Source organism: Ursus arctos, unplaced genomic scaffold, assembly GCF_023065955.2.
Source record: "Ursus arctos isolate Adak ecotype North America unplaced genomic scaffold, UrsArc2.0 scaffold_24, whole genome shotgun sequence".
Taxonomy (NCBI): Eukaryota; Metazoa; Chordata; class Mammalia; order Carnivora; family Ursidae; genus Ursus; species Ursus arctos.
The window spans coordinates 31,468,318-31,496,210 of NW_026622919.1; the positions used below are offsets into that span (position 1 = coordinate 31,468,318).

The following is a 27,893-nucleotide window of genomic DNA, read 5'->3' on the forward strand; positions in this document are numbered from 1 at the left end:
TTTCTTTTTTTTTTTCAAAGACAGAGAGGGAGGGGTGGGGAGGGACAGAGGGAGAGAGAGAATTTTAGCAGTTTCCACTTCCAGCGTGGCCCGATGGGGGCCTCGATCTCACAATCCTGACATCCTGACCTGATCCGAAATCAAGAGTCAAGATGCTTAACCCACTGAACCACCCAGACACCCCTGAGATTCTACTTTCAATGCAATGACTTATTGATATATAACCTTTTTTTAAAAAAGATTATTTATTTATTTATTTGACAGAGATAGCCAGTGAGAGAGGGAACACAAGCAGGGGGAGTGGGAGAGGAAGAAGCAGGCTCCCAGCGGAGGAGCCCGATGTGGGACTTGATCCTGGAACCCCGGGATCACGCCCCGAGCCGAAGGCAGACGCCTAACAACTGCGCTACCCAGGCGCCCCATATTGATATATAACCTTTAACCATGAGACTATAATGCTTATTTGTTTGCCTGGGAAGATTATATTTCTCTTTATAAATTTATTGAGAAAGTGAATTTGAATTTCCCTATCAACATGTAATATTAAGACTGTTATCACTTTTTTGATCTTATTAAAATCAGCTCAGTTGTTTAACTGTTTGTTTTCTCTTAATATTGGGGAAAATATATACATTTTCCTTTCAGTGTTCAATTTCAGTATAAGTAAACACAAAAGGGTGATTTTTGCAGAAATGTTGCAAAACACACAGAATCCTGATATTTTCCTCATCATAAATAGTCTAACTTGAATCAATCCGTGCGTGAGTCACAGGTGGGTTCTTTGAGGGTGATCCTCCCTCACTTCTCTTGCTTTTCCTACTGGCAGGGGTATGATGAAGATAAAATGTGATGACAGGTGTAAAAGCGATATTAAACTATTTTATTTTTAATGGAAGGGGTATAGCAAGTGACAGGATTGCCAGGGATGGCACTTGGTTGATGGGCTCTGTGGTAGCCTGTCTCCAGATGGCCCCCAGTGGTTCTCACCTTTTGTGTAGTCCCCTTATTCTGAATCAGGGCTTGCCTTCTGTGACCAATAGAATATAGCAGAAATGATGGTATGTGACTTCTTTTTTCAAAAAGGTTTATTTATTTAGGAGTGCCTGAGTGGCTCCGTCAGTTGAGCAACCAACCCTTGGTTTCGGCTCAGGTCATGATCTCGGAGTCCTGGGATGGAGCCCCACAACGGCTCCACACTCAGTGGGGAGTCTGCTTGAGGATTCTTTCTCTCCCTCTCCCCTCTCCACCCTGCACCCCCTGGCTCACACTCTTCTCTCTCTCTCTCACTAATAAATAAATCTTTATTTGAGAGAGCAAGAGCACAAGCAGGAGGGGCAGAGGGAGAAGAGAGAGAATCCCAAGCGGCCTCTGCACTGAGTCCAGAGCCCAATGCAGGGCTTGATCTCAAGACCCCAAGATCACGACCTGAGCCAAAACCAAGAGTCAGAAACTCAACCCACTGTGCCACCCAGGTGCCCCAATGGTATGTGATTTCTGAAGCTAGATCATAATGGCATTGCACCTTTTGCCTTGGTCTCTTGGATTGCTCACTCTGGGGAAAACCAGCTGCCATGTGGTGAGGACACTCAATGGGAGACCCAGGTAGAAAGGAACTGAGGTCCCTAGTTAACAGCCAAGATCAATTTGCCAGTCATGTGAGCGAGCCAAATTGGAGATGCATCAAACTGTAACCTCAGGAGAGACCCTGAGCCACAACTGCCCAGCTGAGCCACTTCGGAATTCCTGACATATAAATACTGTTAGAGACAATACATGGTTATTTCTGGGGCACCTGGGTGGTTCAGTCAGTTAAGCATCTGCCTTCAGCTCCAGCCGTGATCCTGGGGTCCTGGGATGGAGCCCTGAGTCAGGCTCCCTGCTCAGGGAGAGTCTGCTTCCCTCTCTGCCCATCCCCGTGATCATGCTTGGGCTCTCCCTTCCTCTCCCCGCCCCTCTCTCTCAAATAAATTAAATTAAATTAAATTAAATGGTTATTGCTATTTTAAGTCACTAAGATTTGGAGGTGACTTCTTATGTAGCAGATTATGTAGAATCGATTTCTCTAGCGTTGACTCTCATTAACCAAGCACAGAGCCCAATATATAAACCAGAATAGCAATTTACTAATATACTTTGAGACACACAAGTATGGAGCGGATTGAAAAGCCCCGTCATTCTCTCCCTATAGACAGACCAACTTCAAGAGGAGGAAAAGTTGCTCGATGAACATGGAATTGGATCAGGAAGTTAGTATGATGATCCACAAGAGGGCAACACCTGTCACAGAGCACTAGACATACATAGTGCACCCCCCATACACACACACCCACACCCACAATGCTTTGGCTGAGCACCCACTCCCTGTGTCTGGCTCCTAAAACATCATTTTTCTACGCTTTACACTAACTTTTCCTTTTTTGTTAAGCAGTTTTTCTTCAAGTGAATCCTAATAAATTTGACTACATTTATGGTTACTTAATTATAATGACACTGTAGTTCTGCCTCCAACTGATTTAAGTATTCCTAAACCCCTTCTATTCTCCAAACTGAAAATAGCTTAAAGAGAATTATAAAAAGTTGAAATCACCTGAAATGACCATTTTACTACTTTAATAAGCATCTTTCTAGATATCTATGCATTTGTCCCATGTAGACATTTATTCACACATTTTCATGGGGTCATAATGTACCTACTAGCATACTACTACTAGCATTAGTGAGTAATTTGTCATGGACACCTTTCTGTGTCAGTAAATCTATATGACACAATTTCTAATTAGCCCACTTATGGTTGTTTCATAATTTAAAAACATTATTGTGGTAAAACACACATAACATTTACCATCTTAACTATTCTGAAGTGTATAGTTCAGTGGTATTAAATACATTCACACTATTATGCAAACATCATCACCATCCATCCCCCAACTCTTTTCATCTTGTAAATTTACCATTTTAGCCATTTTTAAGTGTACAATGCATTGTCATTAAGTACATTAACAATGTTATGCAACCATCACCACTCACTATCCATTTCCAGAACTTTTTCATCATCCGCAAAACTCTATACCTGTTAAACGGAACACCCCAGCCCTGACAACCAGCATTATACTTTCTGTCTCTAACATTTGGACTACTGTAAGTAACTCGTATAAGTGGAATCATATGGTATTTTCTTTTTGTGATTGTCTTATTTCACTCAGCATAATGTCCTCAAGGTTCACCTATGTTGTAGCTTTATCGCAGAATTTCTTTCCTTTTTAAAGCTGAATAATATTCCATCGTATTTACATTTTGCTTATCCCTTCATCCATTTATGGACACTGTTGGTTCCACATTTTAGCTATAAGGCTGCTATGAACATTGCTATAGAAATATCTGTTGGGAGACACTGCTTTCAATTCTTTTGGGTACATACTCAGAAGTGGAATATATTGCTGGGTTATATGGTCATTCTACTTTTAATTTTTTGAGGAACCGCCATACTGCTTTCCACAATCACTATACCACCTTACATTCCCACCAATAGTGCACAGGAGGTCTAATTTGAAAACATTTTTGCCAACACTCGTTTTCTGTTTTTTTCCATAATAACCATCTTAAAGAACATGAGGTTGTATCTCATTGTAATTTTGATTTTCATTTCCCTAATAATTGATGTTGAGCATCTTTTCACGTGCTTACTGGCAATTCGTGTATCTTCTTTGGAGAAATGTGTATTCAAGTCCTTGCCCAATTTTGAATTGGATTGGTTTTTGTTGTTGAATTTTAGGAGTTCTCTATATATTCTGGATATAAATCTTTATCAGATATATGATTTGCAAATTATTTCTCCCATTCTATGGGTTGCCTTTTTACTCTGTGGATAGTGAAATTTTAAATTTTCATTAAGTCCAACATGTCTACTTTTTACTTTGTTGCCTGTACCTTTGATGTCATATCCAAGAAATCATTACCAAATCCAATGCTGTAAAATTTTTGTCCTACATTTTCTTCTAAGAGTTTTATTGTTTTCAGCCTTAGATTTAGGTGATCCGTTTTGAATTAATTTTTGCATATGGTGTTAGATAAATATTAGATAAGAATCTCATTCTTTTGGGGCGCCTGGGTGGCTCAGCGGTTAAGCATCTGCCTTCAGCTCAGGGCATGATCCTGGCGTTCTGGGATCGAGCCCCATATCAGGCTCCTCCGCTGGGAGCCTGCTTCTTCCTCTCCCACTCCCCCTGTGTTCCCTCTCTCGCTGGCTGTCTCTCTCTCTCTGTCAAATAAATAAATAAAATCTTAAAAAAAAAAAAAAGAACCTCATTCTTTTGCATGTGCGTATCCAGTTTTCCCAGCATCATTTGTTGAAGAGATTGTTCTTTCCCCAAGGTCTCGGCATCCTTGTCAAAAATCATTTGACTGTATGTGCAAAGTTTTTTTTTCTCGGCCCTCTCTTCTATTCCATTGATCTACATGTCTGTCTTTACACTAGTACCACATTGTTTTGATTACTGTAGCTTTGCAAGTTTTGAAGTCAGGAAGTGTGGGTCCTCCAATTTTGTTGTTCTTTTGCAAGATTGCTTTGGCTATTTGGGGTCCATTGAGATTTCATATGAATTTTAGGAAGGATTTTTCTATTTCTGAAAAAAAAAAGTCACTGAGGGGGCAACCCTCTTGGGTTCCCTCCCTCCTCAGGAGCTTTGTACTATCACTTTGCTAATGCTCAATAAACCTTGCTTTGCTGCCGACCACTCTGTCTGATCTACCTCTCCATTCTTCAAAGCAGCATGACCAAGAACCACAGGCACCAATGGAGAAAAAAATTCTGCAACAATCCCCAGGTCCTGGAATTGAGTTCTGCCTTGGACTCCTTGCTCAGAGGGGAGCCTGCTTCTCCCTCTGCCTGCGGCTCCCTCTGCTTGTGCTCTCTCACTTTTTCTTTCTTTCTTTTTTTTTTTTTTAAGATTTTATTTATTCGACAGAGATAGAGACAGCCAGCGAGAGAGGGAACACAAGCAGGGGGAGTGGGAGAGGAAGAAGCAGGCTCATAGCGGAGGAGCCTGATGTGGGGCTCGATCCCAGAACGCCAGGATCACGCCCTGAGCCGAAGGCAGAGGCTTAACCGCTGTGCCACCCAGGCGCCCCTCTCTCACTTTTTCTGACAAATAAAATCTTCATTTTTAAAAAAGTCATTGTGTTGGGGCGCCTGGGTGGCACAGCGGTTAAGCCTCTGCCTTCGGCTCAGGGCGTGATCCTGGCGTTCTGGGATCGAGCCCCACATCAGGCTCCTCCGCTATGAGCCTGCTTCTTCCTCTCCCACTCCCCCTGCTTGTGTTCCCTCTCTCGCTGGCTGTCTCTATCCTGTCAAATAAATAAATAAAATCTTTAAAAAAAATAAAAAAAATAAAAAAGTCATTGTGGTTTTGATAAGAGATTGCATTGGCTCTATAGATTGCTTTAGGTAGTATTGACATGTTAACAATATAAAGTCTTCCATTACATGAACATGGGATATATTTCCATTTATTTGTCTTCTTCAATTTCTTTCAGCAATGTTTTGTAGTTTTCATAGTACAAGTGTTTCACGTCCTTGGTTAATTCCTTTTATTGTTTGTGATGCTACTGTAAATGGAATTGTTTTTGTAATTTCCCTTTCAGATTTTTCCTTGTTCACATATGGAAATGCAATGGAATCTTGTGTATTGCCTTTGTATTCTGCCACTTCGCTGAAGTCATTTATTGGTTCTAACAGTTTTTTGGTGAAATCTTTAGAGTTTTCTACATAATAAGTTCATATCATCTACAAACAGATACAGTATTTACTTTTTCCTTTCTAATTAGGATAACTTTTCTTTTCCTTGCCTAAGTGTTCTGGCTAGAACTCCAATACTATGTTAAATAGACGTGGTGAAAGCAGGCATCCTCTCTAGTTCCTGATTTTGGAGGAAAAGATCTCAGCCTTTCAATACCATTGGGTATGATATTTGCCATGGGTTTTTCATATGTGGCTTTTATCATATTGAGATAGTTTCCTTCTACTCCTAGTTTGTTGAGTGTTTTTGTCACAAAAGGGTATTAACTTTGTTAAATGCTTTTTCTGCATCAAATTAAAATGATGATACTTTCTTTCCTCTTCATTCTATTGACGTGGCATATCATAACACACATGGGATTTTCATACTTTCAGCCATCCTTGTGTTCCAGGAATAAATCCCACTTGGTTAGGGTGTATAATCTTTTCAATATGCTGCTAAATTTTTGCTAGTATTTTGTTGAGGATTTTTGCATCCATGTTCCTATGAGATACTGATTTGTAGTTTTGGGTCTTTATCTGGCTTTGGTACCGGGGTAATGCTGGCCTCAGAACGAGTTAGACAGTGTTTCTTCTTCAATTTTTTGGAAAAATTTCAGAAGGATTGGTAGTAGGATTGAGATATTTGGTAGAATTCACCCGTGAAGCCATCAGGTCCAGGGCTTTTCTTTCTTGGGAGGTTTTGGATTACTGATTCAATCTCCTTCCTAGTTACAGGTCTATTTGGATTTTCTCTTTATTATTAAGTCTTGCAGGTTTTGTGTTTCTAGGAATTGTTCATTTCATCCAAGTTATTCAATTTGTTGGCATACAATTGTTTATAGTACTCCCTTATAATCCTTTTTATAACTGTAGAATCAGTAGTATTAACTCCACTTTAATTTTTTTTTTTAAGATTTATTTGAGAGAGAGAGCACGTGCACTCTTGCAGTGGAGAGGGCCAGAGGAAGAGGAAGAATCTCAAGCAGAATCTGTGCTAAGTGGAGTCCGATGTGGGGCTCAATCTCACTACCCTGAGATCACGACCTGAGCTGAAACCAAGAGTTGGACACTTAACCGACGGCGCCACCCAGGCATCCCCCCACTTTATTTTCTGATTTTAGTAATTTAAGTCTTCCTTCTTTTTTTCTTAGTCCATCTAGCTACAGGTTTGTCAATTTTGTGATCTTTTTGAAGAATCAACTTTTGGTTTCATTGATTTTCTCAATTGTTTTTATATACTCTATTTATCTCTGCTCTGATCTTATTTCTTTCCTTCTGCTAGCCTTGGGTTTAGTTTGTTCTTTTTCTAGTTCCCTAAGGTATAAAGTTAGGTTGTTGATTTGAGATCTTTCTTAATTTTTAATATGTTTATTTTTTTAATCTCTGTGTGATTTTTTTTCTTAACATATAATGTATTATTTGTTTCAGGGGTACAGGTCTGTGATTCATCAGTCTTACACAACACCCAGTACTCACCACAACACATTAACCTCCCCAGTGTCCATCACCCGGCCACCCTATCCCTCCACCCCCCTCCCCTCCAGCAACACTCAGTCTGTTTCCTAAGATTAAGAGTCTCTTATAGTTGGTCTCCCTCTCTGGTTTCGTCTTGTTTCATTTTTTCCTTTCTTCCCCTATGATCCTCTGCCTTATTTCTTAAATTATACCTACAAATTTCCCTCTTGGCACAGCTTTTGCTGCATCCCTAAGTTTTAGTATGTTGTGTTTTTGTCTTCATTCATCTCTAAGTATTTTCTAATTTCCTTGTGATATTTTTTATCCCTTGGTTGTTTTAAAAATGTGTTATTTAGGGACACCTGGGTGGCTCAGTTGCTTAAGCATCTGACTCTTGGTTTTGGCTCAGGTCATGATCTCAAGGGTCATGGGACTGAGCTGTGCATCCAGCTCCACATTCAGCAGGGAGTCCGCTTGAAGATTCTTTCCCTCTGCCCCTCCCCCCACTCACATTCTCTCTAAAATAAATAATCTTAAAAAAAAATACAGCTCCCTGGAGCATAACGATATCTTGGGGCGGGGGGAAGCATAGGGGCGCCTGGGTGGCTCAGTTGGTTAAGTGTCTGACTCTTGATTTCCACTCAGGTCATGATCTCCGGGTCAAGCCCTGTTTCAAGCTCTGTGCTCAGCATGGAGTCTGCTTGTCCCTCTTCCTCTGCTCCTCCCCCTCTGCACTCATCACTCTAATAGGTAAAAATCTTTTTTTAAAAAGTGTGTTATTTAATTCCCACGATTTTATGAATTTTCCAGTTTTCCTTTTGTTACTAGCTTCTAGCTTCATCCTGTTGTGGTCAGAGAAGATACTCTGTATGATATCTTTTAAAATCTATTGAGACTTAAGTGAACTAACATATGGTCTATCCTAAAAAATGTCTGTGTGTACTTGAGAAGAATATATATCCTGTTGTTGTTGAATAGAGTGTTCTGTGTATGTCTGTCAGATCTAATTGGTTTGTTGTGACCTCCTCTATTTCCTTACCTCTCTCCTGTCGGGTTGGTCTATCCATTATTGTGAGTGGGTTTTTGAAGTCTCCAATTGTTATTACAGAATTGTCTATTTCTCCTTTGAATTTTGTCCATTTTTATTTCCTATATTTTGGTGGTCTGTCATTAGGTACATAAATTGTTATACGTTCCCTACTGAACCTTTTATTAATATATAACGTCCTTGTTTCTTATAACCTTTTTCGATTTAAAGTCTCTCTTGTCTAATATTAGTATAGCCACCCTGCTCTTTTGGTTACTAGTTGTATGGAGTATCTTCTTCCATCCTTTCACTTTCAATCTGTTTGTGTCTTTGGATCTCAACTGAGACTCTTACAGACAGCATTTAGTTAGATCATGTATTTTTATCCATTCTGCCAACCTGTGTCTTTTGGAGAGTTTGATTCATTTACGCTTATTACTGATACTACTAATACTGATATTACTAATTACTGATAAGGAGGCCTTATTTTTGTCATTATGTTATTTGTTTTTTGTTTTGCTTTGTTTTGTTTTGTTTTTTTTAAGATTTTATTTATTTATTCAATAGAGACAGCCAGCGAGAGAGGGAACACAAGCAGGGGGAGTGGGAGAGGAAGAAGCAGGCTCACAGCGGAGGAGCCTGATGTGGGGCTCGATCCCACAACGCCGGGATCACGCCCTGAGCCAAAGGCAGTCGCTCAACCGCTGTGCCACCCAGGCGCCCCTATGTTATTTGTTTTTTTATATGCCTTTATAGTTTTGTCCCACATTTTCTGCATTATTGTCTCCTTTTGTATTTAGTTGATTTTCCGTAGTGAAATGTTTAAATTCCCTTTTCATTTCCTTTTCTGTATATTCCATAACTATTTTCTTTGTGGTAACCATGGGGATTACATTTTGCACCCTAAGTTTATAACATCCTAATTTGAATTTATACCACCTTAACTTCAATAACAATAAAAAACTCAGGGCACCTGGTTGGCTCGGTTGAGCATTAGTCTTTGGCTCAGGTCATGACCTCAGGGTCCTGGGATCGAGCCCCGTGTCTGACTCCCTCCTCAGCAGGGAGCCTGCTCCTCCCTCTCCCTGTGCCCCTCCATCACCCCTTCACTCGTGCGCCAGATTTTGGTACATGGGCAATTTTGACTACAACAGTTACAATGGTTTGTAACTGAACTTTTTGTTTTCTACATGATTTAAGAGATGAATACATTTAAAGAAAGAAAACAGTTATTAGTATAAAAGCTAGGGTTACTATAACTTTGGTTTGTAACTCCAAATCTTGGTTTATTTTTTACATGATTTAGGAGACTAATGTATTTTTAAAAATTATTAGCTCATGTTTTTGGCCACACTTTATATACAGATGCAATTGCATAACATCAACAACTGAAAGGGGAGGAGATGGAGCTATAAAGAAACAGGTTTCCATTCTGATGTCAATACCATATTCTGTTAATTACTGCAGCTTTATACTATGCTTTCATATCTGGTAGAATACATCCCTCCTCTTTACTCTACTTTTTCAGTGTTATTTCCAAATGTCTGTTAAGTCACATGTTTATAGAAGATCCTTTAATTTTAGTCCACTATATAATTAAGCATATTCAGTAGGAAAGTGGATTTTACTTATATTACTCCCAGAGGACCAACTTATTTCTAAGTCTTGAGAGGCACCTCACTAAAACCCCTTTCTTCTCCTTCTTCTTTTAAGGTTTATTTATTTAAGTAATCTCAGTACCCAACATGAGGCTCAAACTCAGGACCCTGAGATCAGGAGTTGCATGCTCTTCTGACTGAGCCAGGCTGGTGCCCTTAAAACCCACTTCTAATAGCAATATATACAACATTACCAATTAGCATTCAGGAAAGGGCAAAAAGTAATGCACTTGGGGGGAAAAAATAACGACTGAAATCTAATCTGGAAATTTCTAATAATCCAAATTCCCAAGGGGAAAATACCATTCAATAGTGAGCCGACATTGGGGCACCTAGGTGGCTCAGTCCATTAAGTGTCTGCCTTCGGCTCAGGTCATGATTCCAGGGTCCTGGGATCAAGCCCCACATCAGGCTCCTTGTTCAGCAGGGAGTCAGCTTCTTCCTCTGCCTCTTCCCTGCTTGTGCTCTCTCTTTTGCTCACTCTCTCTCTCTTTCTCAAATAAATAAATAAAATCTTTAAAAAAATAGTGAGCCAACATTTAACCATCTCCTATGTGTCTGGAACTGTTTCCATATTCTCTGCTTCCTCATATTGAGGAAAAATGAAGGATTCAGTATACTCCAAAAACTCAGCACCAAACCCACAGAACAGATGTGAGGATGGGGGACTAAGTTCATAAAGGATATATCACCATCAGTTTTAACCTAAAGTTAGCTCTTGGTTCACTTCCACAATCCTTATACTTTGCTTAGGGCACTCTTGAACCACAGTCTCAGGGAAAGCTACTATGTTTTACTGTAAGTTTGCAATTATGTTTGCTCCAGTATGATCTTGGGCAGGTCATGGAACCCTGCACCTAACAGTTGCTCCATAACCAATAAACATCATCTACCAACATTATTATTGTTAATGTTGGCCAATATTACATAGTCACTGGCCAGCTAGAAGAGTCTACTCTACTGACATTGTAGACAAAAGATTACAAATCGTATCTGTGGGAGTTTACGTAGGACTTGTAGCCTTTATGAATACTAACAGATAATGCTGTGATATCACAACTCACTATTTCTCATGCTATATCTGCTATCAGTCCTTATATTTTTACATATGTTGGTTCTGTCTCACCAATTAAAGGTTTATGAGAGGAAGGACTATATATTACAAGTCTCTGTTTCCTCCAAGTTTCTTATACATAGTATTATTTGTAAAGTAATTTGCTTTGGTTTTCTTCTGGTTACAACGACAAACAACTCTCTCTTGCTTCAAAATGGTCAAACAGATTTGTACTTTCCTATTTTATTTGTGCAGGGTAAAATTCTGTGGTGCTAATAACTGTATGAATAGGACCATCCTCAAGAGGAACAATTCAGTTTTCAGAAACAAAAGACCTATTATTTGTTTGCTAAGAATAAAATGTTAGCTGGCTAGTCCTGCACAACAGCACACAGCTTCTAAGAAAAGGTTTGCTTTCACATGTGAAGGCTCCAAACTTGAGGTAGATGAAGGTATATCGCTCCTCTAAAAACCAGGCTAGACACGTGTATGCATCTGCCCAGTAGTCACTAGAGGCTGAATTAGAAAAAAGGTTGTGATCTTCATCTTACCACAATTTCATTCCTCTAAGGCACTAATGATGTGAGGCAGGTATACAATCTGAAATATACAGAAATGATGTTTGTTCACCGTAAAGAGTTCAAAATATCTTGGGCTTTTATTCCTACCTGTACGTTCATGATGTAAGTCAATTGTAGCTGGAATGGGAATATGGCAATCCTAGCCAAGAGGAAGGCAGTATTTCTGTTCTAAAAATACAGACGACTGGTGCCGGTTTATATGAGAGATGGTAGCAGTAGCTGCTTATATGTCAAACGTTGTAACAGAAATTGAAGCCTCTTGGGTGGCAGTTCCTCTCTCAATAACTAAAACACAGAAATATCTCTTATACAGCTAAAACCTAAATGGTATTAAAAGTAAACATTTTATTATATAACAGGAGTTAAAGTTTTCAAAAATCTTAAACAATAAAACCAAAAGCCAGTCTGCAAACAATGAAGAAATCTTACAATAAAAGCTACCTTTCACTTCTCAGAAATCTGAACTAAAAACAAACTGTTAAATGTGCTGCAAACAGACGGGGCCAGTGGTTCTGTCTACCGTGGCGGCCGAACAAAGTGTGAGCTATGGAATCCCTGCCCTGCTGGTGACCGAAGCAGATGAGGAGAGGCGGGAGCTCACAAGCAGGACACTCACACTCAGGCCAGGAGTCCACCTATGATCCAATTCCCATCAGTCTGACAAGTCACTCTGATCCAGCACGATTATCCTGTGGGTGTATTTTTTAAAGAACAACAACAACAAAAGAGGAGTTTCAAGTTGGTGTACATGTTTTTTAAAGACACAAACAGCAGTTTCTTTCTATTCAACTGAATTCAAGGGAAAGGGATTTTGATCTTTTTATTCAAAGGAGATAATCATGGGAATGCGCAATGACTGCAAACCAACTGAGAGCAGCATTCTGTCCTCCCTCTGTCTAAACTGCTCTTGCACTGACTCTACTGACTACTTCACCAAAGTTGGCATGAATTTCACCTTATATTTTAATGAACTATTAACATTAACAGATAAAAAACTGAGCAACTCTGAATTCATTATCATTTAAAGAAATTTATCAGTAACTTTATCATTAATATTTATTTAGATGCTGGTGAATGTTTAAAGCCTGCTTCTGTTGTCTACAGACAGTGAACTTTGACCTAGAAGTATAAGCCAACTCATTACCTGGATGGTTCAGACCAACCCAGTCGCTTCCAAAAACAGGGTTTTAGTTCCTCTTGATGAAATATAGAAAGAAGAAAACACAACCAGATTACTGTCTGGGTCAAAGGGGGCCAGTATTCAGAAGTCACATTAGTGTTCTCTCTCTAGTTTAGGGTGGACTGTTTTACCAACCACAGTTGTTTTCTTCTAAGAGAGAGAATCTTCCTAAAAACACAGTTAATGGGCTTCCCCTCCTAACATTCTGCAGCTCCCTGTCACAGCATCGGACACTAATGATGCTGATTCACAAAGTCCCTACATTATGTTCTCGGTGAATTCAACACTAGCTAAATGCTCACACACTCTGGGCCCTGTGCCAGTCCGGGTCACAGAGGAAATCAAATGCACCCCCAAGCCCTTCAACGAAGTGACTATTTACACAGGTACAGTCAGAGTTAAGGGAGCAGACAACGGATGGCAAGACATCCAGTGACTAGCAGCCATGGGAGGCCATTATCACTCCAAAGTCTAAAGGGACTGGGGGGGGGGGGGCGGCGGAACAGTTACTGGAACCCAGTGACAGCTGGAACTGAGAAGGACAAGCTGCCTTACAGAGGCTGTGTTTCTGGAGGGACACCACTTCTGTGCAGAGATGAGGTGTTGGAAGAAGGCAGGCAGGGGAAGTAATACCCCACCTACTCTTCTGCCCTCTTCCCACTGACCAGTGGGAAGCCTGCTGGCCAGGAAGCCCAGGAGATACAGTCCACAAAGCACAAAACAGGGCAGAGAAAGGAGGAGAATGAGAATGAACCAGGGAAGGGATGCAAGGGATACCAGATATTCTGAAAGAGTTAATATTTCTAACTTCCTAAAAGTAGGAGGAACTTAGATATAGGAGGGTGTCATATGTGAATGACGCCTAAGGCTCTGTCGAAATAGTTTTGGAATAAGATTAATTTATACCTTTCACATTACTTGTAGACTCCATATAAATTCCACAGTTTATGATTTCTTATCAGATTCTGCAGCCTCTGTGTGAGCTAAATTTAGAACTCTTTTGAAGACACTAGACAATTAGAAGCAAAACATCTTTCCAGACAGTGTGCTAGATAGGATGATGAGACTGGCCAAAGGCTTGCTTTAGAAATAGAATTGGATGTTGTTACTGTTTTGTGATGAAGCTATGATTGGCAATGAACAGAAAACGTGGGCTGAACTACAGGAGAAGAGCATAGAAGGATTATGTATAGCATCTGCGAAACATTTCTAAATAACTCGGATGCTCATCACAGCCCAAGGACTCCAGGCTACATTATAAACAGTCATTCATTCATACCTTCTTCAGAAGTTCCTAAAAAGCTGTCTGATTTCCTCCTCTCTGATTTGATCCTTTCTTCCCCTTTTCTCTTCTTTTCACCAGCTTCTTCATCCTTGATATTTGCCTCCCTTCAATGACAATGATTTTGAGCATCAAACCATATGCATGATGGCCAGGAGAACAAGACTGCTCCAAAGGAATCATAATAGGTAGCACTAGTGGCCAGCATTGGCTGGTGCACTATCATGCACATTAACTCATTTAATCCTTATTACAACTATATGAGGTAGTTACCATTACCATTACCATCCCCATTAAGTGATGAGGAAACTGAGGCACAGAGAAGTTAAAGTTACAGGCCCCGTAAGTCCGACCTAAGCCGCCTGTCTCAGACGCTGCTCTCAGCCTCTAGCCTATATTATTCACCTCCACCCAACCCCCACAAAGCATTCCACTTATGTTCTAATTGGTGTCCTTTTTATAACCACCATTTATTTTATTACCTTACTTCATGTCCTGAAACTCTCTCTGAAGTATCTCTGACTGAAGTATCTAATGACTTAAGACCATGTCTGCCAAACTAGTAAGCAGAAAGCATCTCTCCCACTCAACTGTAAGCTCCTGAAGGGCAGAGACACCCTACCCTCTGCTTCTCCAGCACAGCACTTGGCTCACTGTCAGTGCTCAACAGATGCTGGCTCAACCAATTTGACACTGTTTAGGGATTTTTCTTCTGTTTTCATTTGCTAAATATTCAAAACAAAATATGTGAAACAAGAGAGAAAATAAAGCCAGGTAGAGCAAAAACGACGTTTTCCCTCCTAACCTCTCATCGCTAATAGAATCATAGGCTCTAGCATTGGAGGAAGCCTTCGGGGTCTCTTCCACCTCCGTCCAAATGCCCGGACCCAGGGTTGTCTAGCCTGTGCTTGAGTGGGAGGAGCTGTTGGTCAAGGGAGTGTAAAGGCAGTTGTCTTCTCTATCGGATAGCAATGGCTCTTAGAAAGCGTGTGCTTTGCAGAATAAAAATACCTTACTCTGCAGTTTCTAGTCACTAGCTCTGTCCTTTGGGCAGAAGAGAGTAAGCAGACTCTCTTCACTTTACAGTATCTCGGGTATTTGAGGGCAGCTATCAAATTCTCCACCCCATCTGTGTTTCTCAGGCTAAGCCTCCCCAGCTTCTTCAGCTGTTCTCATAGGACATGGTTGCCATGCATCTGACTGTTCTAGGGCCACCTTCTTCTGTTTGTCAACATCCCTTTTAAAATATGGCACCCAGAAAGACATCCCACCCTGTGTCCTAGGAGTCCTCTCTCTAGCATGAGACATCACCTTGCCCCAGACTATACGTCTGTTCAGAATCAATGTTGCATTGACCTTTTTAGCAACTACATCAAACTGAGACTTCATGGAGTCATTATTTATGCCCTCTTCAAGAAAAATTTCTTGAATTCTTACCATGTCTCAAAATGCATGCTAAATGCCAAGCATATAAAAATAAGACACACTTCCTCCCTTCAATGGAACTCCAGTGAGGAGGATCTTCCAATAAAAAATTCTCCATTAGGTCAGATCCCTCACACTGTACACATCTCAATGCTCACTTTCATCTTTTAGAGGAATCTAACATTTCCACCTGCCAAGACCATTTTGAATCCACAGTCTATCACCTACCACATTAGCATTCATTCTGAGATTTGTGTTATCTAAAAACTTGATAAGCATGCCTTTTTTGATTTAATTCAAATGGCTGGTGAAAATGTTGAAGGTGACAAGGGCCAAGGTACAGCAATCGCAGAGGCTTCTCTGTATACTGATATCAATCTGCTAATCAATATCTTGAGTGCTGTGGGTGGTTGGAGGAAGAGGGGCAGACAGGAGCCAACGCTGGCTTAACAACAGCAATGTAATGACATCGCCAGACACTCATTCTTCAAGGAGCTGAGGTATTTTTTTTAAAAAAACCTAAAATCTAGGGGCGCCTGGGGGGCACAGCGGTTAAGCATCTGCCTTCGGCTCAGGGCGTGATCCCGGCCTTCTGGGATCGAGCCCCATATCAGGTTTCTCCACTATGAGCCTGCTTCTTCCTCTCCCACTTCCCCTGCTTATGTTCCGTCTCTCGCTGGCTGTCTCTATCTCTGTCAAATAAACAAATAAAATCTTAAAAAAAAAAAAAAAACCTAAAATCTAGACCTCCTTTCTGAAAAGTAAGAAAATGATCCCCTGATGGGAGAACAATAACCTTGTAGAGCCTTCGGGGAGATCTTGTAGCTCCGTGCTGTCCTCAGGGGGCTGTAGCCATCTTTCTAGGTCTTCATCGAGAGTAGAGTGAGCTCTGTCCAAGGGCAAGCAAAGACAATTGAGACAATCCTTGTCCCATGTCAAAGAGACACAGTGTTTTAGAGTGGGAAAGGCCCTTCAAACCTGCGCTTTCACTGTACACATGAGAGCTCGGTGAGATTGTAACTAGAGTAGCAGAGTTCACTTAGATCCGATTTAAATGCAGACCCAGACTCTTCTTTAGCCCCTTGATCAAAAGCCTCAGCACCCATAAGAATAGTTACCTCCCAAAGTCCCATGCTAGACAGTCTCAGTTCCAGGTCATTAAGTCAATTTCCACCTGAGGCTAGAACTGTATGCTCATTCCTACAACTTTTTTGGATGAAGAACTGCCTCTGAGGCTAGAGGATGCAGAGAGTGCTTTCGGAAGGCCTGAAAAGTCCCACCGTGGGCATCTATCTGTGTCCAGCACAGCCAGCCCTTTTGGGAAACAGTAATACTAGCTAACTTTTGATCACAAGCAAAGCACTTTATAAAGTGCCAACCAAATTTAACTTGGCCTTTTTGAGCTAATCTTCTTTTGCTTAAATAACGGTATACATTTTTACTAAAGGTGTTTTGGGGAGATGGAAGGGCTGGAGTTACATCATACATTATAGAAAAAAGATTTATTTTTTTAAATTATTTTTTATTTAAAGATTTTATTTATTTATTTGTCAGAGAGAGAGCATGCACAAGCATGGGGAGCAGCAGGCTCCCCGCTGAGTAAGGAGCCCATTGTGGGACTTGATCCCAGGACCCTGGGATCATGACCTGAGCCTAAGGCAGATGCTTAACCGACTGAGCCACGCAGGCATCCCTAGAAAAAAGATTTCTAAAAATTTTAAAAAGTATTTATCTTCCTCCTCCTTTGCCTCTTTGTCTTTTCTATCTCCCCAGGACCTTCCTTGCAGGTCCCAGGGCTCCAGTCTCCTCCTCCACTTCCCAGACCTTCCCTTCCAGGTCTCTTTCTTTTCCTTCCTCATACAGAATAATTTAGCCCTTGAAGAGTGTGACAGAAACTGGATTCACTACCTAAAAGGTATTCATAGCACTCTTCTCCCTTCCCTTCCTCTTCTATAGCAGATAAAAAGCTAAAAACTCAATTTCTAGTCTCCCTTGCAACTGAGGGTGGTCATGCATCACATTTGGCCAGTGAGATATAAGTGGGCACTACTGGGGAGGACTTCTGGGAAAGTTCCTGCTTTCCAGGTAAAAAGGGGCAGAATCAGAATATTCCTTTGCCCCACCCTTTAATCTCTGCTTGGTGTGTGGACTGCAGCCATCTTGCAACCAGGAGGTAACAAGCCTGAAAATAAAGGTCAACACGTTAAGGTGGCAAAGCAGGAATATCCAAAGAGCCTAAGTCCCTGGTCGCATCACTGAGCTGCAATACCAGGTATGCTCTGCCAACCGGGGGGACTGCCTCTTGTTGTGTGAGACAAACTCATCTAAGCACAATGGTAGGGTTTTCTATCATTTGCAGCTGAAAGAATTCTGCAGGCTACCCTAAGGATCCACAGGACCAGGATTAGGATAAGGTGAATGGTACAAGGGTAGATTCGGATCCTCTTTTTCTTCAAAATTTAGACATTTTGCTCAACGTGGATTTTTTTGGCATCAATTTTCATTTAAAAAATATTGCATTAAAATAATTTATCTTGACTCCTGCGTTTTTTGGTGTCTCCTTCAATTTTGTGCCCAAGGAGTGTGTCTCATTCACCTCATGCCAGTCCTGGCCCCAAATGACAGTTAGGACAAGGCAAGAGAAGTTGAAGGCACAAGAGGTGAGCTGAAGTGGTTTACCTTACAGCATGGGTCAAAGGAGAGCTCTGAATCAGGAGTGGAATGGGGTTTCTTGAGGCAACCTTGTGTTTTTAGACTCAGCTGTCTGGATGATTGCCCCCTTTTTCTCTTATTTGGCTACAAAGATCTAAACATTCTCTTCCGACGCCTTTAATTGAAACATTTTTGAAAAAAGGTGAAACCTATGTTTGCCTCACAAAATGAAGTAAAAACAAACAAAAACAAAAAACGACTAGAAAAAAAATCCTATTAAAAAATGGGCAAAGGACTTGAACAGTTATTTCTCCAGAGAAAATATACAAATGGCCATGGACCATATGAAAAGGTGCTCAACATCACTCATCACTGGGGAAATGCAAATCAAAACCACAATGAGCTATCACCTCCCACTCATTCCATTAGAGTGACTACTATAAAAAAAAAAAAACAAACCAAAAAACAAAAACAGAAAATAACAAGTATTGGCAAGGATGCGAAGAAATTGGAGCTCTTGTGCACTGTTGGTAGGAATGTAAAATGGTGCAGCTGCTGTGGAAAACAGTATGGTATTTCCTCAAAAAATTAAAAATAGATTTACCATGTGATCCAGCAATACCACTTCAGGGTATGTGTCCAAAATAATTGAAAGCAGGATGTTCAGAAGAGATATTTGTACACTCGTGTTCATAGCAGCATTATTCACAGTAGGCAAAGGTGGAAGTAACCCAGTGTCTACCAATAAATGAAAGGATAAACAAAATGTAACACACACACAGAAGAATTCAGCCTTAGAAAAGAAGGAAATTCTGGGGCGCCTGGGTGGCTCAATTAGTTAAGCATCTGCCTTCAGCTCAGATCACAATCCTGGGTCCCAGGATCGAGCCCCACATCAGCTCCTTGCTCAGTGGGGAGCTTGCTTCTCCCTCTCCCTCTGCCACTCCTCCTTGCTTTTGTGCTCTGTCAAATGAATAAAATCTTTACAAAAAAATGGAGGAAATTCTGACCATGTTGCATGGATGAACCTTGAGGATATTACACTAAGTGAAATAAACCAGTTACAAAAAGACAAATACTGTATGACTTCACTTATATGAGGTATCAAGAGGAGTCAGACTCATAGAAAGTAGAATGGCGGTTGCTAGGAACTGAGGAAAGGGGGAATGGGCAGTTGGTTTTTAATGAGTACGGAGTTTCAGTTTTGTAAGATGAATGAGTTCAAGAGATCGGATGCACAACAATGTGAATATACTTAACACTACTGCACAGTACACTGGAAAATTCATGTTATGTTTATCTTATGACGATTACAATTAAAAGCAAAAAACTTTTAGGAATAGGGGCTATTAGAATAGTATGAAGATAGACCTTTCCTTCCCGTCTTATTGGTCAATACCAGAAGAAAAACTAATACAAACTAATACAGTATATTAAATCCTTTCAGAAGTCCAGCTTTTTCTGTTACCTCTCTGTATCCTCTTCTAGATCCTGAGTTTCTTTGGTCCAAAGCATACTGCTATCTTCTTTTTCACAGTGAGTTTCTTGTTCTTCTAAGTGCCTTTGATCTAAAAACAGTTGAAAGACTTAATTAGAACAACATCAAAAAACAATTGAGAAAGCTGCCTTAAAATGGAGTGTAAAAAATTAAGGCTAATCAGTGGTCCCTGAAGTATGCATTGCACGACTTCTTCACAGGAGAACCAGGGACCAGGTGGCAGTCTGCAGGGCGCCTGCACTCACAGCAGCTGCTTCTGGGGTCTTGGGAGCTCTCTGGTGCCAGGTGAACCAATAGGAAACCTTACCTGTGCCAAGACTCAAGGGAGACAGAGGAAGCAGAGGAAAGAAAGGGCACATAGAAGAGGAGGCAGGAGACCCTGAAAACAAATTGCCCAGATTTACTTTGGGGGACTACCCTGTTCTCACTTGTTAGCTGTTTCTAGGTTGAAGCCCTAAGGAAGGAATTTGGGTGGGGAAGGGTAGTACCCTTTAACGTATGCCAAGCATTTCTAATGCTATCTCATTTCATCCTGCCAGCAGTCCTCTGAAGGGAAAGTTTGCTCAGTATCTTACAATGCAGCAGGCACTGTGCATAGCGCAATTGCGTACATCAGGAGGTAGGAATTATCATCCCCATTTTACAGATGAGGATGACTGAGGCTCGGAGACATTAAACAGTTTGCAGTACGAAAGTGGCAACCGAGGTGGAATTGTGCCTGACTTCAAGGTCCACAGTCCCCCAGATGTACCAATGTGCTGTTAAGGACAGTGTTACAGCAAGGACCTGATGAAAAAGATCTGGGTAGTTGGCTTACCATTTGCAGTGATGCCCAGATGACTTGCTGTGTTCTCCCCCAACACTGTGGATGAGGCCTGCTGCTGCTTCAAGTGCTCTGTCACAATAATACAAAAGCAGAACACAATTTATTTCTTCCTTTACATATCACACCATCTCTAGGGCAGTGGTTCTCCAAGGGGGGCCCTAGGATCAGCAGCCTCAGTATACTTAGTTATACTCAGTATACTCTGACTTAGATATGCAAATTCTCAGGCCTCATCCCAGATCTACTGAACCAGAAACTCTGGGGGTGGGGCCAAGCAATCATATTTTACAAGCCCTCCAGGTGACTCTGAGAGCTGATAAAGTTTGAGAACCACTGGTCTAGGGCATTCAATCCCCTCCAACACTAAAAATAAAAACAAAAATGGTAACGATAGGTCACATTTGCAGAGCCCTATGTGGCAAGTACTTTAACTTACACACATTCATTCAAGATTAATGTCTCCAATCTTCACAACAACCCTACAAGATTGATCATGCGATTGCCATTCCTATTTAGCAGATGAGGAAATGAAGGTAAAGAAAGGCTGGGGGGGCGCCTGGGTGGCACAGCGGTTAAGCGTCTGCCTTCGGCTCAGGGCGTGATCCCGGCGTTCTGGGATCGAGCCCCACATCAGGCTCCTCCGCTGGGAGCCTGCTTCTTCCTCTCCCACTCCCCCTGCTTGTGTTACCTCTCTCGCTGGCTGTCTCTCTCTCTGTCGAATAAATACATAAAATATTAGAAAGAAAGAAAGAAAGAAAGAAAGAAAGAAAGAAAGAAAGAAAGGAAGGAAGGAAGAAAGAAAGGCTGGGGACCTTGCCTGGAATCACACAGAGAGTAAAATGCAGAGCTGGGATTTGAACCTAAGTGGTCCAGCTCTAAGATCTACGCACCTAATCTTTATTTTATCCTCTCTCAAAAAGTGTGGAACAACATCAGAGCAACTTCCAATTTTGCCCATCTTTAGGGCCTATATTTCATATTTTTAACCTAGTTTATGAAAAGACAGAAGGCAAAGAATATCTATAATTTCCAGTTCCTAAAGAACTGACCACAAGACCAAGACAAGCATCTGCTAAGCCCCACGTACTGCTTTGCATTTGTTAGTTGCACAGTATGTTTCAAGTGCTCCCCACAGCAGAGCAGGGAGATTGCTGGAAGGCAGCACGCACAGGGACGCCGGGTTCACTGATGCAGCCCTGTTGTGCACAGGCACAGGGCGCTCTCTTTCTGCCGGTCAGGAAGCATGCCCTTCCTGGCAGCTCCTAAGCATCCAGGGGCCCCATTTGATCATTTCAAATAATTTGAAATAAAAAATCCATTTTTTTATCCGTAGTAAAAGTAGTCCCTTGTTGATCTTAAAGGATCATCTATATCCTATGGTTCTAGAGGATCCTTCCCTTTAGGCTGTCGTCGGAAGCCTAGAGTTTTGGATGTGGGGTCCTCCAAAAGAACAGGTGTCAGCACCAGGTCACTCCCCAAAGCGTTCTTGAGGTGGGACAACAGAATGATGATACAAAATAATTGTGTGAGAGTGCCCATTATTAGTGCCCTCTCGCTTTTGTCTTTCTGGGAAATTACTGACCCATGTCAAAGTATAGATGTCACCTAGAAACCTGGTCCAGATAATTCACATAAGTAAAATGAGGGAGGGTTTCTGCAGAGTGTACTGGGGTACAGCTGTGCCATGAGTCTGGAGCCCAGGAGGAAGCCTGTTAACAGCTGCTGAAATGGGGGAGTCCATATGGTGACTGAGAAAGAAGACAGCAGGATCCAGAGGGAAAGTATTGCTAAGGGCAAACTGCAAAGGTACCTACAAATACTTCCTTAAGTCATGACCAAGGAACAAATGACACTGAGAATTTACCTGAGCTGGACATGTGTAGGTGACCTCTATTCTTTTTTTTTTTTTTAAAGATTTTATTTATTTATTTGACAGGATAGAGACAGCCAGCGAGAGAGGGAACACAAGCAGGGGGAGTGGCAGAGGAAGAAGCAGGCTCATAGCGGAGGAGCCTGATGTGGGGCTCGATCCCATAACGCCAGGATCACGCCCTGAGCCGAAGGCAGACGCTTAACCGCTGTGCCACCCAGGCACCCCGGTGACCTCTATTCTTATAAGCAGCGGTTCTATTGCTATACTAAGAAGGGCAACTAGAGAGGAAGAATTTGCAAAGACTCCCTGGGGATTTCTAGAGAAGGAAAGGGTGTGTGGGGGGGAGCCCTAAGAGCTTAACCTAACCACCCTGTGACCCTGTGGCACTGGGGGAAAGCTGTGATGAGGTGAGAAGGACCTATGAGCACAGAAAAAGAAACTAAGGAAGGTTCTGGCAGTTCTGAGTGGCTCCACCCTAGTTCTTCAGACCCACAGTCAGGGGCTTAGGGTTGTGACAGCCATCCACTGAGTCAGACCACATAGGTCTTCATTTACCTCCCTCTTCCTGATGAGACACAAACCTCAGAGACCCTGAAAACCAGCTGGTTCATCTCAGGAAACTCTCCAGAGGCCCCATACCAAGAATTGGGCCATCAGAGGTCTGACAAGATGTGTCCTCTCAGGGGAAGGGGCTGGTCAGCCAGGCTGTCAAGAAGAGAACAGTCGGGTCTTTCCTGGATGAGGAAAGTACCTGCCCCAATGCTTCCATTTACTTTCAGCATTGGCTCAGCTGGGCAGCGCCAGCCAACGCAGCCGATCCAGCTGATCAACTAAAATTGAGCTGGTACAGCTGGGTCTCTGTCTGAAATGGAAAATTCTGGTCTCTTTAGGTCTTGTGCCACTGACTTCCCTGCCCCTGGAAAAGTGGTTCATCCATGATGCCAATACCTTTCATACCCTCTGCTAATGGCAAAACTGAAAGTACGGGATGTCTTGGCCTCAGTAGCCAGACAACAGGCCTCCAAGGTATGGCTGGTTTGGTTCAAAAAGGAAGTGAAAAATTCCTTTAATAAAAGAATTTCATCATAACAAACCACTCAAATGTTGTTATTTCTCTTAGAATCATTACCATAGGCCCTTTAAGTAACAAAGTGACAACAGACACTGGCTAATTACCCTGGCTAGGTTTCAGTAGTAGTGCAAGGCCCATTTTATCGGAAAACTGCTCCTTCCTGAATTGTGCACCTTCAGTCAGACCTTCTGAGGGTCTTCCGTACTAGTGTTTACACCTGAGGCCGTAACGAGCAGGGCCACGGAGAGCATTCGGTGCTGAACGTCCCTTACCGATTTCGTCAAGCAGCTCCTGAGACGGCGGCGGGAGCTCATCAGTGCTGCGCTGTGAAATGGCTTCTACTAGCGCTTAAAAAAGATAAAGGGGGACATGACTTAACACCTTCCTGGCCCTGAACTGGATTGTCGCGGCTTCCACACAGACTTGACTTAAGACCTCTCAACAGTAAAACAAACTAAGGCAGGGAGACAGCCTTTCACATTAGCAGTGCTGGTTGAGATCTCCTCACATGAGAAATGGTGAACTCCCTTCTTTACTACAAACGCTTTCCTACTTTGCCCCTGATGCCGGTACTGCTTCATCTGTGGCCTTTCCTCCCCAAGGATATTGGGGTAGGTGATGTACAAATTCTCACGGAGCGGCTGGGGGCCCAATATGGAACAGGGCTCCTGGAGGGATACAGAGGCTCTGGACCACTCAAAATGAACAAACCATAAAGTGGGGGGGTCTTTCCCTATAGATTGTCAGGCCAGGAGATACAGAAGCAACCATTCTTTGGGCCTTTCCCTAACTGCTCAGTTATAACACTAACCAAAGCCCTCAGCATAATTCACAAAATCCAAGAACTGTACCAAAACATAAGACATTAAAATTAATATTGCAGGGGCGCCTGGGTGGCACAGCGGTTAAGCATCTGCCTTCAGCTCAGGGCGTGATCCCGGCGTTCTGGGATCGAGCCCCACACCAGGCTCCTCCGCTGGGAGCCTGCTTCTTCCTCTCCCACTCCCCCTGCTTGTGATCCTTCTCTCGCTGGCTGTCTCTATCTCTGTCGAATAAATAAATAAAATCTTTTAAAAAAATTAATATTGCAAAAGCAATACACCTCAAGAGCTGTTAACATTCTCGTACCTTTTGATTTGAAAACCATCTCCTAAGAATCTATCCTAAGAAAGGGATCAGAGGTACAAAGATTTCGGTACAAACGGCAACAATTAGAAAACAATATAAATCTTCAACATAAGGGCATGGTTAAGCAACATACGTAGAATGGGCTATTATGAAGCCATTACATATATTTACAAATAACTTCAACTGACTAAGGGGAAAGACTCAAAATATAGCATCGAGGAAAAAAAAAAAGACCAGAGCTAACAACACAATTTTGATCTCGACTATGCTAAAAATATATACATTTTTGTATATTTCTAGAAATATGAAATTAGAGGGGTGCCTGAAAGGCCCAGTCAGTGAAACATGCAACCCTTCATCTCACGGTCATGAGTTTGAGCCCCACACGTTGGGCAAAGAGTTTATTTAAAAAAAATAAAATAAAAAAGATACATATCAAAATAGTACAAGAAGTTAAAAAATGGTGGTAGAATTAATGGTAGTTTTTTTAAAGCTCTTTTTAATTCTCTAAGTTTAATGAGTATGTTTTACTTTTATAATCAGAGGGAAAATAGCACTTCTATTTCAATCTAATGTAGCATCAATGATGAGACTAAGGCTCCTTTGAATCGGCTTTTTTTTTTTTTTTTTTGCATTTTGGTTCTATTTTGATATTAAACACAGGGTACCTTTTGGCAGGCTCCTCCTCTGGGTGGCATGGGACAATGCATCAGGTGACTTAGCAATGCTGGAGGAACTGGCCCCAGTAAATGCAGACAATCTTTTCTATAAGTAAGACACAAATATGGTAATTGACACGTGTATTGAACTCAAAAGACCCATGCAGTTCAGTCATTTCCAAGATAAAGCCTGTGTTTCACTGATGGAAGAAGCCACTTGTTTTGTTGTGTGAGTCAAACTCATTCCAATGGGGGTGACTGGGTGGCTCAGTCCTTAAGTGTCTGCCTTCTGCTTGGATCATGATCCCAGCATTCTAGGATCGAGCCCCCTGCTTCTCCCTCTCACACTCCCCCCCCCCCGACCTTGTGTTCCCTCTCTCTCTGTCTCTCTGTCAAATAAATAAATAAAATCTTAAAACAAACAAACAAAACTCATTCCAATGGCCCCTCCTCTGCAATCCCTTCTCACTCTTTGCCTCTGCAGTACCCAGCACCTACCCCTGTGTTGGATCACGCCAGCGTTTCTCACTAGATGGGGAGCTCCTCCGGGACAGGGACTAGGTCTATCTTATTTATATTTGGATGCCTTTATAGAAGAGGGCCTGGCGGGCTACCTGGCACTTAGAACCTGCCCAATTAACAGATGGTTGAATGAAGCATAAAGTTCTTTACCTCCCTACTTCAGAGTGGACCTTTTGTGAGTCAAATGTCCAGAGAAGATGACAGTTGGTTTTTAATTGAGGGCCAAAGCAAGTCATCAATCTGCCTATAGAATGGTCAACAGATTTTTAATGAGCAGTGTCAAGTAAGGAATTTGTAGTTTTCTTGAAGAGACTATACATATGAAATATGAGGGAGAGAGAAGAGGAAAAATACAACAGCAGGGAGAGAAGGAGGAGGAGAGGAGAAAGTAGTACACAAATATGTGTTTTTACTGCAGATTATTAGTTCAGGAGTTCAGAGAAGGTGGAGATCAATCAAAATGCTCAGGGACCAAGCAGAGGAGGCATCAAAGAAGCAGAATTCAAGCCTCCTCAAGTGAGTAGGATACGTGTAGACAGAAAGTACACTGCAGGTGAAGGTATATCATAAGCTATAGCAGTTTGGCTCTTTAAAGAAATTGCCAGACATTATCTCTTGTGGGTGGGGGGGAGGAACAAAAACCCAAGATCTAGCTTATAATATAGACTCAGAGACAAACCCCAAGGAGGCCTAGAGAAGATCCAGCTTATTTCTTGCTTTCTTTGTAAAATGGACTTGGAGAAATCTTCATACTTTGGATACCTAAGGCCTTTGGGCTGACTCCATGAGTATGACCAGCAGAGTCGGTATACTTACAAGATCAGTCAGTCTTGAAGGGACGGTTTCAGAGGAAGTAAGAAAGGAATCTAGGCTCTTTCCTTTCTCTCGAACAGTTGAAAATCTATCAGATGTAGTTTGGATAGATTCTTGACTGTTCCAGCACGAGGTAGAGCCTGTTTTAGTCTGAAATGTGATACTTTCAAGGCAGTCTTTATACCGACTGGCAGCTGAAGAACTTGACCCTGTAAAAAAAAAAAAAGAGGGCAATTAGTGTCCAAATCCTTTACATTATTTAAAAACAAAAATACAAAACTCTATATCTATACCAGGGATTCTCCAAATTGTTAATAACTAAAATAACTGCTGATATGAGACATAGCTCTTCAAAGTATATTTAAAAAAAATGACAGTCTTTGAACTTGGCCACCAAAATAAAGGGAGATTATTTGAACTACAAATATACTGGAACTAAGGACACCAGAGAGAGGCTATTTGATGTTGGCTGTTGAGGCTGCAGGACTCAAAACCACGTATGTTTAAGCATGATGGGTTTTGAATTACAAACTCCAGAGAATCCAATGTATTTGCACTAAATTCACAGTACAAAATACAGTTTGCATTTGCGTGTCTCTGCCACCAAAGTAAAAAAATTCCCTATAGCTGCTTAATAACCACCACCACCAACCCCTGCCTGGCCCCCCAGTGGATTATCCCCTTCAGCTCTGGCGCTAAAGGGACGCCTGGGTGGCACAGCGGTTAAGCGTCTGCCTTCAGCTCAGGGCGTGATCCCGGTGTTATGGGATCGAGCCCCACATCAGGCTCCTCCACTATGAGCCTGCTTCTTCCTCTCCCACTCCCCCTGCTTGTGTTCCCTCTCTCTCTGGCTGTCTCTATCTCTGTCGAATAAATAAAATCTTTAAAAATAAAATAAAATAAAGAGACACCTCTGCACTGTGAGGAAACACCTGCCCATCTGTTTTCATGGGCTGGCTTCCCAAAACTAGTGGGGCAGGAACCGTTCTTCTCCACACACACTTCTCCCTGCAAGGATTACCTGGGCTGAGCGGAGTGCTGACACTTGTAGGTGCGTGGTTTATTTTGGGTGTTTTGCATGAGGCTTCCTTAAAAGAACCATCTTGTCCATAGGAGATACTAGACAGGTCTTGAATGTCTGTCAGTGATCTAAGAAATTAAGAGCACAAAGTAATTAGGAGATGTTAAGAAAAATAAAACAATATATTCCCAAGGGGTACTTTTTAAGGATGCTCTTGATAAGAATTTTTAGTTGGCATTAGGCCAGAATTAGACTATCTAGAATATCTTCTGTATCTGAAAGAGAATATAAGAGAATATCCTAAAAAGAGATACTAACTTTAAACATATCTCAGCAGCTAAAAATAAACTATTTCCACAGATGAAAGTATATTTATGTGGAAAACAGATTT

At 41.7% G+C, this 27,893-nt stretch overlaps 1 protein-coding gene across 2 annotated transcripts in view; it reads right to left on the minus strand.

Annotated features, from left to right (window-relative positions):
- Nucleotides 1–11,876: 11,876 nt before the first annotated feature.
- The window catches only part of TEX14 (testis expressed 14, intercellular bridge forming factor), an 87,981-nt gene continuing 71,964 nt past the window's right edge, over nucleotides 11,877–27,893 (minus strand). For both annotated transcript variants that reach the window (XM_048223806.2, XM_044390762.3), the window contains exons 23-32: nucleotides 27,503–27,630; nucleotides 26,485–26,690; nucleotides 25,156–25,252; nucleotides 23,632–23,706; nucleotides 20,406–20,483; nucleotides 19,559–19,658; nucleotides 16,235–16,327; nucleotides 14,011–14,120; nucleotides 12,696–12,747; nucleotides 11,877–12,240 (exon numbers count right to left, since the gene is read on the minus strand). In XM_048223806.2, the coding sequence (XP_048079763.1) occupies nucleotides 12,204–12,240; nucleotides 12,696–12,747; nucleotides 14,011–14,120; nucleotides 16,235–16,327; nucleotides 19,559–19,658; nucleotides 20,406–20,483; nucleotides 23,632–23,706; nucleotides 25,156–25,252; nucleotides 26,485–26,690; nucleotides 27,503–27,630 (976 nt within the window). In that variant the 3' untranslated portion in view covers nucleotides 11,877–12,203. The remainder of the gene's footprint in view (nucleotides 12,241–12,695; nucleotides 12,748–14,010; nucleotides 14,121–16,234; nucleotides 16,328–19,558; nucleotides 19,659–20,405; nucleotides 20,484–23,631; nucleotides 23,707–25,155; nucleotides 25,253–26,484; nucleotides 26,691–27,502; nucleotides 27,631–27,893) is intronic.